The sequence below is a fragment of the Capricornis sumatraensis genome, chromosome 20 (assembly GCF_032405125.1).
Source record: "Capricornis sumatraensis isolate serow.1 chromosome 20, serow.2, whole genome shotgun sequence".
Classification (NCBI taxonomy): Eukaryota; Metazoa; Chordata; class Mammalia; order Artiodactyla; family Bovidae; genus Capricornis; species Capricornis sumatraensis.
Window position 1 is genome coordinate 48,530,153 of NC_091088.1, and position 16,671 is coordinate 48,546,823.

Consider the following 16,671-nt stretch of genomic DNA (forward strand, 5'->3'; position numbering starts at 1 on the left):
TAAATGCCAATAAGCCTCTTTTATATTTAATGAATCATTTTGTGGCATTTGCATAATTCTATAAATTTTTGAAGTGTAGATAAAGCAACTGTTCACACGTTATATTATAATGCTCAGTTTACCTATTAGTTCAACAGTAATTAACTTGTTGAAGCTTAGAGCTTCAAAAATAAATGAGATTATTAGTTCAAAAATGCCATCAGGTCTTCCTAGAATGACATTTACATTATATAATGTAAATCCATTTGACCTGTGAGTCCTTGTCATTATTTAGTGACATTTCTTACAGAATAAATTGTTCGCAGGTTGGGCAGCCTGCTATGGAGCTTGGCAGAGAGCTATAAAAACAAATTATTCTTTCATTTTATACATCATTTGTTCAAACATTGGTAAAAATTGCTTTGTTTTTCTATAATAGAGAAGTGTCATTCAATGGTTAAAAGCACATTAGCTATTTTAGACACAGACCACAGACTGTGTCAGCAGAAGTGTCCGTGAAGGAAGAATACCCATCGTTCCATCTGTCATGCTGCATATTTTAAGTCGAGACAAAGAACCCCTGCTCCCTTTGCCCACTGAGCTTACCAAGGAGAACATAAAATACTGCAAACCTAGGTTTTTAAAGTTTAGAAAAACGTGTGATTTTTTTTTTCATTTTGTTTCACTTTCCTTGTTTTACTTTTGCATTTGCTTTATGGGTAAAATTAAATATTTAAGGGAGCAGTTAAATGTCCCAGATTTACCACAGGGCTAGCACATAAAACCAAGTCAAACAACCCCATGAATAAACAGCATCTTTATATGCTTGGAAGTCAGTCGTTTTCAAAGAAATTATTATATCTAAATCCATTTCATAGGCATTAGGGATGCTTGTATTTTGCTGAAAATGAAACCAAGAACCTTTAGTGAAAGACTCTTAAGAATCCGGAGGATTGTAGCACCGGCAGTTGAGACGGATTACATTTCTTTTAAACTTTCTGACTCTTTTACTAATGAGGCCAAACATGAAAATCTTGTCGCAATCGAATGAGCCTCACCTCCTCTAAGCGGTCATGTGGCGTGACCTGCTCTCCTGGTGATGCTGCCGTTGCCTTGGGGACCGTAGCCAGTGGGGTGGCAGGGGCAGCAGGTGCTGTCAGAGGGGAGAGGCATGTTTACCACGATCCTGCCGCATCTGAGGTGTTCTGTTTCCAGCACAGCTGCAGGCCCACAAAAGGCAGGCATCAGTATGTGGTGGGCTAGTTGTGGGTTTGCTTTGAAGTGTTTGCCTGTGGTGGGAGCTGAGTCTGTCAACCAGTAAGCTTCTTGAAGACAGGGTATCATACCAGCCCAGCACGTAGTAGGCTCTCAGTAATGTTTTGGCCGAAGCAAGTAGAACTTTATAACTCTGAAGCAAGTAGAATCTTGTAAGTCCCCAGCAAGCAGTTTAGGATTGTTGACATTTTAAACCTTTGTGAACTATATAACTCATTGAAGTATTCTGATGATAGCCCAGGAAGGGGAAAGAAGCCTTGTTCGTTAGCCATGAATAGATAACAGGCCAGTCGGCCGTCTTGGCCAACATTACCAACAGCTCTGTGCATCTCCCTGATGTTGAATTCTGTTGCATATTCAAAATGATGATCCTCAGACAGCCTAAAGATTTGAGTGGATACTGTCAGCACAGCTGCTGCGTTTCAGTAAGACCATACAGACCAGGATGGTTCTGTCTCTGTGAGTTCTCACCTTGACCTCGTGCTTTGCTAAACACGGAGACCAGATGCATCTTCTCCCTGCATTCTAAACCTTTGGTTCAGAGGACCCAAAGAGGGCTTTTTTGTATAATTTATTGCAGTAGGACGGTTTGTGCCAGTTAAGAGTATACAGAAGGAAAGAAGACAGATTTGGAAAAATGATGACATTGTCTTTCATCTTATTTGTTCACATCTATTCTCTTTAGCAATTATGACCCACTGTAAATGAGAGCAGCACAGTATATATGGCACAGACTGAGCATTTAGTAAGTATTCATTGAATTAAGCTAAATTTTTAGAAAATCTTTCACTAAGGAACTCTGTGCACCTTTACCCTTTTTCATTTAAACCCTCCTATTTCCTTGATCGTGTGGGACACATGTCAAGAATTTCTTATAAATTGCTGGCTCAGGGCGGGGGGCAGAGCAGACATGTATTTATGCCTGTATTCTGGATCTGGTTGTCAGAATGATGATATCCTGTGAAGCACAGCCAGGTTCATGTAAAAGTTTTTCCCTTGTAATCCGTTCTGGCATCCGACAGGAATAATGGAGGGTACAGCCTATGTTATTCCCTGTGTGTGCTCACTGTAATTCTGTCACTTTAAGAAAGGTTATTGGAATTCAAGTGAAGGAGATGTCATTGTTAGAAAATGTTGCACTTTTGTAAAGTATATTATTTGTCAATGTTTTGGCTTGAGCTGTAGAATGCCTTGATTGTAGACATCCTAAGGCCTTTGTTGGGTGGCATTTGTGCTGCAGTCTTAGCGTAAAAATGTAATAAGTAGAACAACCTCATGGAATTTATGAATATGATGAGGCTTCTCTTAGAATGAACATTAGAGCAAGTTTCATGCCCTGATGTCCAAAACATTGAGAATGGTATGCTCTGGCTTTTTCTGCAACGTTCCCTGGTGGCTCAGAGGTTAAAGCGTCTGCCTGCAATGCGGGAGACCTGGGTTTGATCCCTGGGTCGGGAAGATCCCCTGGAGAAGGAAATGGCAACCCACTCCAGTATTCTTGCCTGGAGAATCCCATAGACGGAAGAGCCTGGTGGGCTACCGTCCACGGGGTCGCAAAGAGTCGGACACGACTGAGTGACTTCACTTTCACTTTCATGTTGAGTTTTAATGGTTTCAGTTAGCCTCCTTCTCAAAAAGACTATGTCCATTTTAACTCAGCCTAGCAGCCGTCAACTCCTTGTTTTTAACACAAGAAGGGTGAATGTATCTCACATTATTCAAGTGGACCTTTACTGGAAATTCTGCACTAAGGAGAGTGCATAGAACAACTGTTATGTTCTTCATGATAAAATGACACCTCATTGATTTGATGGTAGCTCCCAGGTTTTAAAAAATAGAAGGGAATTGAATCAGTGACTAAGATTATTTTTTTCCAGGGGGAAAAGGAAAACATGCTTTCACAGTATCACAGTAATCAGGAAGTCTTCCCTTGGCCCTCTGTCAGCTGTCCCTCACACCCTATGGGGAGGCAGAGAATCACAGCTTGGTGATAACTGGAAAGTGAGACCATAATTTAGTATCAGAATGTCCTGTACTTCTTAAGATGCATGCAGTCTTTCATAATCAGGACGAAAGGAGAGAAATACATAAAATACTTCTGCCCCGCATCCAAAATGTTGCATAGCTTCATACTGAGTAATAAGATACCTGCTAGTTCAGAATCCTCTTTCCGTGTTCTTTTGTTTTTAGCAATTATTTTTTTCTGAAAAGTAATTTATAGTAGTATCTGTGATCCTTTTTTCTGGTTTTAACCAAAAACCCTTGGAATCAACTCATGGCCGCTACAGTTTCTAGCATAATTTGTTTTAGTCTGGGCAGCCCATTTAATTAAGTTTAATACAAAAGGCACTGGCAGTCTTCTAAGGCCTCTTGTTAGAAGCTGTCCCTTTGGAACAGGAGAAGGAGAGGGTTGTGGGATTGAGCCTAGAAGACTCAGGAGGTACCCACATCCAAAGACAATTCATTGTAAGAGTAAACCCATCAAAACAGTAAATCAGAAACTTCCCAGTCATTGTCAAAATCAGATAGGAAAAATTTCATGAAACAACTTGAGTGCAGATCAGAATCACAGCAGCCTCTTGTTTTTCCCAACTCATACATAGCCTTTCTTAACACAGCCGGGTCATCCTGAGTGTGTGGCATTGTCTTCGTGAAAGTCTTAGCAGTGAGGTTAATTCAGACTCTTAAAATCTTTTAGCGCTAACACTCCAGGGAAGGCTGTGTTTGCTGGAAGCATGCAGCTGCTGGCGGGCGTCAAGCTGTGCACGGGACGGACCTTAACCAACCACCCGCACTATGAAGACAACAGCCTCAGAGAGCGGACGAAAGCGGTGAGGGCCTCACCTGGCTCCTCGTGGGGCAGCCGTGGGCTGGCTTGTGTTTGGTAAAGCCAGGGCTCCAGTTGCTTGTCTTAAGGGTCCTGAAGGGAAGGCACAACTGAAGTGCCTGGCAGGACTCACATCTCCGGAACCTAGACCTTGACCTGCCCCGTCCATTAAAGGCGTGCCATTTAGGCCTTATGTTCCTCTCGGGTTAGAAGAGTACCCGAGGAGAAGTGCGCCTTGAGATGTTTAGGGCAGAGTGTTTGAGGATGGAGCCCTCGGAGCCTGGAACTGGATCGAGGAGAGAAAGGGGGAGAGCTGCGCTGAGAGCTGCGCTGGTCACCGTGTTTATGGGCCGTTTCTAGTGAGTGAGTGAGTGAGTGAGTGAGTGTGTGTGTGAGTGTGTGTGTGTGTGTGTGTGTGTGTAGGGGGGCAACACACAGTTAAGAAGTTCAGAACATGCAAAACAGAACATAGAGAAAAGTCCCCATCCCAACCCTGTCTTTCAACTAGCGGTTCTTCTCCCAGAAGGCAAATAACATTACCAGCAATTTTATGTATGTACAAATGTATGTGTATGTATATACACATGTAAATTCATATTCTTTTCCCTCTTTTTTTTTTTAAACAAAAGAACCTACTACATCTTCCTTTTTTTGAGCACATAATATATTTTGGAGATTGTTCCATATTGGTTTATCAACAGCTTCCTTGCAATTGTTAAAGCTGCCTAATATTTTGTTATATGGAAATAGCAAATTTTACTTAACCATTTAGGTTGTTTTCCTGTCTTCTGCAATTCCACGAACAGTGTTTCAAATAACATACTTGTATAGGGCTCACTCTGCACAGGTACAAAATGTACATCAGATTCTTGGAAGTGACGTTGCTGGGTCACAGGGTATGGGCATTTTTATTAAGATAGAATTACTAAGTCTGTATGAATTACACCAACTTTACGTTCCGGTCAGTGCTACAGAAGGGTACCTGTCTTGGTCCTTACCAGCAGGGCTTCCAGACTTTTCAGTGTTTCTTGTCAGTCACTTCATAATCTTGGTGGCCAAAAGTCTGTTGAAAAGTCTTTTGGGGGGATGAGATTTCTTAATAACTAGGCTAAAAGCCAGAGAAGGCAATGGCAACCCACTCCGGTACTCTTGCCTGGAAAATCCCATGGATGGAGGAGCCTGGTAGGCTGCAGTCCATGGGGTCTCTAGGAGTCAAACACAACCGAGCAACTTCACTTTCACTTTTCACTTTCATGCATTGGAGAAGGAAATGGCAACCCACTCCAGTATTCTTGCCTGGAGAATCCCAGGGACGGGGGAGCCTGGTGGGCTGCCATCTATGGGGTCGCACAGAGTCGGACACGCCTGAAGCCACTTAGCAGCAGCAGCCTAAAAGCAAATGATTTTTACTAACTCCTCCATTTTAAAGAGAACTGTCTGATTCCAGCTAAAATGGGAATTTTCCAACTGGCCCAAAGGTTCCAGATAGCCCCAGGTTAGCTTGAGGAAGACGGGAAGCTGCCTGGCTCACCAGACTCCAAAATTCAGCCAGGGGGTGGCCACCACTTTGACTCGAGAGACGGGAGTGCTGTGTTTCATCCTCTCCAAGATCCAGTCCCTACCTCAGTGCTGTTTTATGCCCTAAAAATTGATGTCCTGAAGGTCCCAGTGCCCCTCCTCAGTCATGACCTTCAAATCCTTGAAATGCCTTACTCTGAGGCTGGTGCTGGACTGTAGGTAGGATTAACCTAACAGTGTTAGCAGTATAAACAGATACCCTCTGCCATTTCAACATCCGTCCGGACACGCTGACCGAGGTTGTCAGAACCCAGGCTCTTAATCCCAAGACGTGTGAGAATCAGTGGGCGGCACGGGAAGCAGCACCGCTTTTCCTTACCACCCCCTCCCCATGCACACCCCATCCAGCCTCCCCCCGCCCCCACCCCGCCAAGTCCTAGGAGACAGGACTTCGGGTGTGTGAAGCTGGCGGTGACTGGGAAGACACCTCCTATTGATGCCCCTGAGCTCTGCACGTTGCTCTCCCTCCAGGAAAGACGAGAGAGAAAGTGTAGGGTCTGCCGGTCAAGCCGAGTGCAGCAGAGCAGCAGTAGAGGATGGCTGCTGCCCCTGCCCGGGGGTCCAGGGGCCCCATGAGGGTCCTGTTCCCCCACTGCCATCATCAGAGGCTGGGTCTCCTTACACGCATCTGTGCCTCCAAAGGCCCCTCCACTCCTCTTAGTCTGAAGGTCCCCTTTTCAAAGGGAAAGGTCGTGTCTTATTTACTAAATCGCATTATTTACCTTGGAGAAGGGAATGGCAACCCACTCCAGTATTCTTGCCTGGAGAATTCCATGGACCGAGGAGTCTGGTGGGCTGTAGTCCACAGGGTCGCAAAGAGTCAAGACAGGACTGAGCAACTTTCACTTTGCCTCATTCTTTACCTTGGTGCAGCATTCTTAGAATCAACATCTACTAATGAATATATTCATAACTCAAGGTAATACATTCTCAATCCAGATCTCTTTGGTGTCTAAATCCAAATATATTCAGCATAACTGACTCTCCCTCTTGCCAACAGTTTTCTTTTTTTGAAATATCCCACACACTCCAGGACTATAGGTGAATGAGATGACCTGCATGGGAAGAGATAAGGGAGATTAGACTCACCCCTGGGGGAAGTTACATCGATAGATGGTCTTGACTTTCTATGGTAAGTGGTATTTTGCCTTATTCATTTTTTATCTCCTTTTGAAGGTTTATCAGATATATGCAAAGAGGGCCCCAGAGGAAGTGCATGCCCTGCTGAGGTCCTTTGGCACTGACTACGTGATCCTGGAAGACAGCATCTGCTACGAGCGCAGGCACCACCGGGGCTGCCGGCTGCGGGACCTGCTGGATGTCGCCAATGGACACGTAAGCATGCCAGCCAGCACACACGGGGCATCTCCCGGGGAGGAGAGGGTCCAGGGTGAGTCCTGAGGAACATAACAGCCTTTAGACTGAGTGTCTGCAGAATTACATGATAGATCCAGCATTCATCTGCTGTGTTCTGCAGAATTCCTACCTTGGCATGTTAGATACTTACCACGGGAGCTGGGCAGCGGGAGAGATGGGAGTGGGGCTCTAGTCCCCAGCTTCACACCAAATAAAGCAACTTTGTCTTCACCTGGTCTGTGTCATGCTCTGCGTAGATTTTTTTTTTTTTTTTTTTACAATTTTGCTTCAGAAGTGATAAAAGAAACCTCAGCCTTTTAAAACTGCTGCTGCAAACCATCATTTTGGCTCTTTCAAAATGACTGCAGTGCCCCATCCCCACATCGCTGCCACCCCTGTGCCCTCCCCCCACCCCGCCCCCACCCATGATAGAATCTCATTTCTCTCCCTGCTCTCCCGTTGGGTGTCCCATTTCATCCTCTAACACACTTCCACAGAGATGGCTTTCTATGGCCAAGCTTACACTCCAGAGCAGGAAAACAGATACTTCTCTTTTCTTCCTTCTAAGGGAAAATATTTTTGGAGCTGTGCCAGATAGAGCAAACAGAAGATTTTCACCCTATAGAAGTGGTATTTGCTATAATTATTGGGGCTGTGTTAAAAGCTGATAGATATTTCTAAAATTGGGGGGGGGGGGAATAAATCTAGCCTAACTCTGAAAAGAAAAAACTTAACTACAGAATTTGAGATTCTGAACACTTAACGATCTACTTTCTTAGCAAATTACAGTATTAACACTAGTCACCATGCTGTACATTTAGGTCACCAGAACTTACTCATCTTACAAAGGCAAGCTTATATCCTTTGACCACAGATGTCCTGATCCACTTGATTGTGGTTGTAATTTCACCATGTTTATGTATAACAAATCATCAATTATATGCCTTACTGCTAAGTCACTTCAGTCGTGTCCGACTCTGTGCGACCCCATAGACGGCAGCCCACCTGGCTCCGCCATCCCTGGGATTCTCCAGGCAAGAACACTGGAGTGGGTTGCCATTTCCTTCTCCAATGCATGAAAGTGAAAAGTGAAAGGGAAGTCACTCAGTTGTGTCTGACTCTTAGCTACCTCATGGACTGCAGCCTACCAGGCTCCTCCATCCATGGGATTTTCCAGGCAAGAGTACTGGAGTTGGGTGCCATTGCCTTCTCCGATATGCCTTAAATATATATAATTTTATTTGTCCGTTATGCTTCAATAAAGCCGAGGGAAGAAAAAAGAATATTTGATTTTTGCCCAAGGAAAATAACTGTCCGTAACTATCTTGAATTCAGAGAAGGTACAGACCAAACACCTGCATTTAAATTTTGCTTCGTGGGTAACTTTTGTAAGTGTTTCTAACAAGGCCATCTAATGAGTTGAAAAGCTTTCTCTAGTCATAGGAATTCTTGTCTTATATTTGATTTTTGTGAAAGGAACAGTGTAGTGTGTTCCTCAGGACAAGGAGATCCAAGTTCTAGTTCTAGCTTTACCATTAAAGGTGAACACTGACACAGAACTCTCCTCTTCAGCCCTGGGTCATACTTCCCAAGGGAAAAAGGATGAACCAGATATCTCCAAGCAGCAGGTGACGTTGACATCATTCAAGTTCACTAGCATATCATTCTTAAAGAAACTCAATCCCTATTCCTACTTATGTTTGGCTTGTAAATATGATTTTTTTCCCAAATTGTATTTGGTTTTGTTTTGGCTTTAGATGATGGACGGCCCAGGAGAAAATGATCCTGATTTGAAACTTGCAGGCCACCCTCGCTTCTGTGAAGAGATTAAAAAAAACCTGCCCACCTACACGGCATACTTCACTAGAGTGTTCCAGAACAAAACATTCCACGTTTACAAGCTTTCCAGAAACAAGTAACAGAGCTTTCTATTCAATCTCTATTTTTGATACATGAAACTCCATCATAATGAAACTCAGATGATGTTTCATATGTAATTAGGTAGCCCGAACCTTAAAGCTGTGATATGATTAAGTCTACAAATGTTTACACAAGCATTACCATCTTTGAAAGTATCTTATACAAGCTTCAGTCTTTGTCCTGTTCCATGAATGTTCTTTAGCCTAAACGTTTCCACTTTCTAAAAGTGATCTAGAAGTTTGTTGTTGGGGAGAACAGTACGTGTTCTCTAGGAAGCCTGAACAGCTGCATGCGTGTGTGCATGCTAAGTCACTTCAGTCGTGTCTGACTCTTTGCGACCATATGGACTGTAGCCCACCAGGCTCCTCGGTCCATGGGATTCTCCAGGCAAGAATACTGAAGTGGGTTGCCATGCCCTCCAGGGGATCTTCCTGACCTGCATCTCATGTCTCCTACATTGGCAGGTGGGTTCTTTACCACTAGCGCCACCTAGGGAGCCCGGAACAGTTGCATATCCTGTTGTAAATCCAGAGCCTGTTCAGGATTTGAAATACTTCTAATTTTTAATTGACTCACAATAGCTATAGCTGAATCGAATTGAGGAAATGCATAATTAAGTTATTTAATATTATTTTACCAGTGAAGACCAACTGGTGACTTTTTAAAAAAAGCTCTTTACTGTCCTGTTTCACCTAAAAATTTTATAATGTCTTCCATTTGTCATGCTTTTAGTATTTAAAGAAAGATCATGTTAGGTCTTCGTGTATATCTGAATTTTTTGTCGTGCTCTGTCTGAAATGTAACGGGTAGCACTTCAGCAGTGTGTGTCTGTGTGTGTATGTGTGTACACGAGCATGTGCATGCATCTCTTAATGCTGGACACAGAAAAGGGTTACAAATTTCATACTGTCAGTCCTTAAAGCTGCAGCAATGTTACATAGCTGAGCCGAATTCGTTACTGTTTAGTGTTATCATTTTAAAACCTATTGATACTATTTAACCTATCCTGCAAGTAAGAAAATTTTTCTTTATTTCTTACTCATTCAAATTTACTGGGTTTGCAAGATTTTGTAAACTCTTTGTTTTTAGCCTTTGTATTTTTTACAGCCTAGAACCTTGCAAAGTCTTACTATTTTTTAATTGTTGTATCTTAACTAACTTACAACTATGATATTTTTGGCAGAAAGCATTTTCATACTAGGTTTGATTTGTGGTCTCCAATCTTACTGCAAGGGCCCTTGATAGGTTGTTCTTTTTCTTACTCAAAGGTAACCAAGTGCCTCTAAGTCATGCTTACTTGTAAACAATGAAGAGGATTATGTGTACCTTGTACCTGCTCAAAAGTTTTTTGATAATTGCTTTTATAATTAATTTCTAATGATAGGGACATGTAAAAAAGTTGCTGATAAAAGCATATTGTGTTTTCAACTAAATCAAGACAGCTAATGAAATTAACTTTCATCTCTCATGCCAGTTGGAAATGATTTAAATGTTCCTCCTCACAATGGTATTAAAGTAAATCACTGTAGGCATGAAGATGGATATATCATATGTCCAAATGATTTTATATTCACCTACTACTTATTAAGCAATATTCAGAAAGAAATTTTACACTGTCATGTTGGATTCAAGGACACTTGGCCTTTATCACAACTTATTTAAATAAAAAATTGACAGTAGCTGGGTTATTAAATTATGCAACTGAAACTCCTGAATTATATCTTGTATCCCTTAATAGGGTTGGAGACCACTGCAGTTTAGGATAATACGATAATAAAACATTTTAATCAGTGCTAAAACTTTAATTCTGTAATGATGCATGCCTGTTGTAGCTGACAGCATGGGTCAGTCCACTCTTCAGTGAGTGCCTTACTCTAATTGAAACCAAGCACATGTAAGGTACAGTATGTTAGACTATCTAGTTACATTTTTAAAACCCCCTATTACCTTCTCAGAAATATTTTTATTTTAAATATTTCTATATGTATTATTATAATCTACGCATTTGGGTATTTGGAGTTTCAATATACTAGAAACATGTACTTAAATTTTTATGCTTATCATCACTGCATTGATGGCACACAGTAATCTTTTTTTCATGGTTTAGGTGCCATCTGTTGCCAAAACACTTAGTGTTCAGTCTTCAGTGAAAAATATAAAGTGCCAAAAAATCTTGCAAGACAGAATCCATACATACACTCTTTCCAAAACACTGTGACCATGTATAGTTGACGTTTTATTTCCTGATGACCAAATCCCTCAATGAATCATGTTAAATATTTTTAGTGCTCCTCAGTTTTCTCTTTTATGACCTTCTTCTTGGAGTACACAGGAGGAAAGAGAGGAAAAGCGGCTGACTCCTGGTTCTGTGTTGAGCCAAAGCGAGTGACCTGAAGCCCAAGATCCCTTCCACACGGATCTCAGTGGCTGTGCTAATATTTGATAATGACCTCAAATTATGGCTGTATTTTATGCATAGAAATGCCACTTGATTTTGCTTCAGAGTTAGCATTCAAAAGAAACCCTAAGTACAGTAAGTGCTCTTAATTATCCTTTACTTACACAACTCACCAGATTCCTTCATAGTTTCCATCGTCATGCACGCTGACTGCCACCCAGCACCACTGGGGGCTGCTCCGCGCTGCTCTGTTCTCACAGGCCTCAGCTCCCTCCTTGGAGTTCTCTGCTTGTCTGTGCATGCTCTACTTCCTGTTGTAAATACACGGTTCAACATAAATCCAGGACATTTCGAGCTAAAACAAAAGGATTATTTCTGTGAAAGTTAGCTAGAATGCTTTGGTCATATTTGATTACGTTGCCACTAGTAAAAACTGCTTTTAAATTAATTGTGTTTGGGAAAATTATAAAATATTGGGAGAACCTAAAATTCAAGAAAATTTATGAGCTTAGATTGCTTCACAGATTTATTTATTTTGTCCTCATTTCACCTTTAAAAAAATCTAGACTGATCAGAAGATGTTAAAATGTACCCAAAGCATGTTATTGGTATGATTTATTCAAGAATAAAACCACAGTCATTGGACCCTTATGCAAAGGAAAGGTCTCAGCTTTACATCAAAAGATGAGCAAATGAATATACAAATTATACGCGTGAAGTTACGATTCCCCGCTTTGACCTACTTAACTTCATTAAATGACTAGGTGCTGATGCTGATCACAGTGACTGATCTGCTAGAGTTGAAAGGTTCCAGTCACTTTATTACAGACTTAAAAGTAGGAATTCATTTCAGATATAGCAGCCAGGACCGTAATTAGGTGTTATCTACGTCATTTGTTGTCCACTTAAAGGTGATTTTCTTGACCTCACTGAGATCAACTAGACAAATGTATTTATGTGAGTGTGTGTGTCTTTGTATGTGTTGGGTTGGTGCTGGTGATGGCAAGGGCATATGGAGATACCACAGACCAATGTTTCATCTGGCCTGCATCTTTAAAAGAACTAAAAATGGTTATTCTGATTCCACGTGAACCTTGTAACAATTTTAGCTCATCTTTGGCCAAAACTTACCTAAAGTAACACAGAAATATTCAGTTTTTAAATTTTCATTTAAACCTTGAAATTAACAGGAAGACAAAATGTTCTCAGATTATATAACTTGGCCAGTATGCTCCCAAATGCTTTATATACAACAACCTTTTGGCATAAAAGAGAGTGCTTGTTTGTTCATGGGAAAAAGCTTGGAAAATGAGAGCGTGGCTTACTTTCTTGTGGCAATTCCTTTTCTGTGCTTAATATCCTATGGGTAAAATCTTACAAAGAGCTTTTATAATTTGTTGTACTGAACTGTATGAAGATTATGTACTGAATAAAGCTCTTTTAAGTTACACAAAATGAGTGTCTCTCAGTTCTTTGAAAGTCAAAAACCAAGGAACTGGCTTACTGAAGTGTATTAAATATGTGCTAAATAGAGTATCGTCACTAAGGATGGATGTGGCAAGGTCTTAATTGTGCTTGCTAATGTTGAAGGGGTTCATTTTTTCACAAAATTTGGTTTGCTAGCTGCTTATTTGCTTCACTTGAAACTCAAGGTTATAGTTAAGGTTTCTAAAGAGAAGGCTGCTATCAGCAGAATTTATCTTCAAAGAGATAAATGCTATTGTTTTGACCTTTGGAATTATTTCTACTTCTTGATCAAATTCTCAGTCTTTAGTAGCTCAGGAAAATTGGCAATGGTTCACATTTTTGCTAAGTGTTTAAATAATAAATGTGCTTGACTATCGTTCAAAGCAGATATTGAAATTCCAAGCAAAAATGGTCAGGGAGACAGGTATACTTCCTAACAGAAGAAAATGGCATTGGGATCTCAGCTATTTCATACTGACTCTTTATACATATGCAGTTTCCGTATACTTACAGTTAAGTACATGTTGCTAGAACAGTCTAGCAAATTGAGAATTGCAAACAGTGCAGATAAGCGAGAGATTCAGGATGTGAATGAACATGTAGTGCTCTGACGAGTGACACCAGGCACAGAGCAGATAAAATGCTAGTTCTCTGCCCCTCCTTTCAGAAGAGGGATCTGAAACTCATCTCAAACCTTTTCAGTTAATTTTTAAACTATTTTATTATTTTTATTTGCCCATACCATGAAGCATGTGGGATGTTAGTTCCCTGATCAGGGATCAACCCCATGCCGCCTGCCATAGAATCACAGAATTTTAACCACTGGGCTGCCAAGGAGGTACCCCTTTTCAGTCAATACTTAGATGTTTGCCTTATAGGATTGTTCTTTGAAGTGCAGATAACAGAGCTATAGTGTAATGTGAAATCAGCTTAGCAGGTTGCAGCCAACATTTAGTAGTTGAGAGAGAGAGAGAGGAAGGAGGAAGGACGGGGAGAGAGAGGAAAAGGGAAGGGAGAGAGCAGGCAGCCAATATGGTAACTATAAGTATTGTTTTGTGAAATGTTTGTTTCGGTTATACATGTCAATATCTGTGCACTGGAATGCAATGTCAAACGTGTTTCTTACTGTGAACTCATAGTCAATTTGAAAGCCATGCCCTTACAGCAGGGAGGACTCTGGGAGGATGGCAGCTTGAACTTGGCTCTGTGTTTGTCCCCCCAACTCTACTAGAGTAGACCTTTTTGAACAGTGATGATGTTATTAAAGAATTATACATTGTAGGTATGATATGGACATTGTTATTTTGTTAGATCCTTATCTTTTAGAATATATACTGAAATATTTACAGGAGAGATTATATATACAGGGTTTATACCCAAATTGCTACACAACAAGAGACACCACCACAAGGAGAACCCTGAGCACCGCAATGAAGAGTAGCCCCCACTTCCCACAGTTAGAGAAAGCCCATGCAAAAGCAACAAAGACCCAGTGCAGCCAAAAATAAAAATTAAACTAAAAAAACATTAACTTATCCAAGTAATGTTATTAAAAACTAACAAATTTAACCAGGAAGCTAGGAAGATAAAAAATTTAAAAGGTAAGAACTAAAGCCAATTATATAGGAAAACAATAGAATAAACAAATTGCCCACCCCAAAAATGCTGGATATTTTTTTTAAAAGACTACTGAAAACAACATCTGGTAAGCCTGATTAAGAAAAAGAGCAAAAGAAGACAATCACAGAATCAGAAGTGACAAAAAATATATATGAAATAATGTATACAATTTTGTAGCAAAAAATAAATTGGGAAACCCTACCAAAATTGGGTGATTTCCTAACAAAACAGAAATTGTCAAAATGAACCCCAAGAAGAAGATGAAATCTTGACTAGATAAGAACCATAGAAGAATCTGGAAAGAGGTCCAAAGGTTGTAAAGGACACCTGGGCAAGAAGGATACACAGCCAAATTCCAATTTTTAAAGAAAGGATAACTCCAAATTTAATTTGGGCCATGGAAAAATAAGGAAATCTCCCATATTTCTTCTAGGAAACCTGTTCAGTTAGTTCACTAGAATTCAACACGGATAGTGTATTTGTTTTCTAATGCTACATAACAAAGGACCACAAACTTTGCAGCTTAAAACAGCATACATTTGTTATCTCAAAGTTTCCATGGGGCAGAGTCCAAGCACAGCTTAGCTGGGTCTCACAAGACTTGAGTCAAGATGTCAGCCAGGCGGCTTGCTCATCTGGAGTTCAGGATCCTCTTCAAAGCTCGTAAAATTGGTGGCAGAATTCAGTGACTTGTGATTATAGGACTGAGCGCATTAGCTCCTGCAGCCCATGCCTCTCTGTAAGCATTTCATAACATGGCTTTTTGCCTCTTCAAGACCAGCAGGAATGCATCTCTCTTCAGGAAAGATTCTTTTAATGCCTTTTAACTTGAGTAAGTGAGACTCCACCACCCACCCAACTCCACCCCCCTCGGAATAATCTCCATTTTTTTATTTACTCAAAACCAACTGACTTGGGGCCTAAATTACATCAACAAATTTCCTTCACCATTACCATAGACTGTGATGTAATCAGAGGAGTGACATTCACCAGAATTACAGGGCCCACTGGTACTTGGGAGAGGGATTATAGAGAGCGTCATCACCATGGGGTAGGAATCTTAGGGGCCATCTTAGAATTCTGCCTACCACAGACAGGTTAAAAAGAAAACTAGAGTCTGGCCAATACTGAGTATCTGGCAGCAACTGACCAGAGCACCATCTTTGTATGTTCATTTATTTATTTTGGCTGCACCGGGCCTTCGTCGCTGCGCACAGGCTTTTCTCTCTAGTTGCCGTGAGTGGTCACTGCAGTGCGTGGACTCATTGCAGTGGCTTCTCTTGCTGTGGAACACAGGTTCTAGGTGCTTGGGCTTCAGTAGTTGTCTCACACCGGCTTAGCTGTCCTGGGATGTGTGGGATTTTCCCAGATCTGAGACCAAACTCCTGACCTTGCATTGGCAGGTGAATTCCTAACCACTGAGCCACCACAAAAGCCCAACATTGGAGTTGAAAGCATATGCTCTGCCACGTCACGTCAGTCGTGTCTGACTCTGCAACCCCATGGACCGTAGCCCACCATGCTCCTCCGTCCATGGGATTCTCCAGGCAAGAATACTGGAGTGGGTTGCCATGCTCTTCTCCGGGGGACCTTCCTGACCCAGGGGTTGAACCCACAGCTCATTATGTCTCCTGCATTGGCAAGTGGATTCTTTACCACTAGCACCACCTGGGAAACCCATTTAAACTTTCAAAAATAACTATGCTTATTATATCCAATAAATTAAATGACAAGATGGAAAATTTAGGTGAACTGAAAACTGAGAAATAAGAATAAAATGGAAATACTAGAATAGAAAAATAATAAGTCTTCAGTGAAGGGTTAAATAAAAAATTAGATACAGCTGAAGAGAGACTTATCAACTAGATGGTAGGTTAGAAGAAAATATTCAGACTAAAAGGAGAAAAAAAGTGAAAAAGGAAAAAGCATGAGATGTGTATGTTGAAACATTTTACTTTTCCTATAACTAAAGCCCCACAGAGAGAGGGAAGAGAATGGGGCTATATGACTTTGCACAAGCTACATATACTCTTAGCTTCAGCTTCCTTTTTTGTATATGAAGAAGTGAAGTGAAGTCGCTCAGTCGTGTCCGACTTTGCAACCTCATGGACTGTAGCCTACCAGACTCATCCGTCCATGGGATTTTCCAGGCAAGAATACTGGAGTGGGGTGCCATTTCCTTCTCCAGGAGAACTTCCCAACCCAGGGATTGAACCCAGGTCTCCCGCATTGTAGGCAGATGCTTTACCCA

General features: G+C 41.3%; 1 protein-coding gene across 1 annotated transcript in view; it reads left to right on the forward strand.

The window, feature by feature from the left end:
• Positions 1-9,259, forward strand: part of DPY19L3 (dpy-19 like C-mannosyltransferase 3) — a 73,268-nt gene extending 64,009 nt beyond the window's left edge. The window contains exons 16-18 of the mRNA XM_068993214.1: positions 3,953-4,085; positions 6,836-6,994; positions 8,773-9,259. Of these exons, the coding sequence (XP_068849315.1) occupies positions 3,953-4,085; positions 6,836-6,994; positions 8,773-8,934 (454 nt within the window). The 3' untranslated portion in view covers positions 8,935-9,259. The remainder of the gene's footprint in view (positions 1-3,952; positions 4,086-6,835; positions 6,995-8,772) is intronic.
• Positions 9,260-16,671: the final 7,412 nt, after the last annotated feature.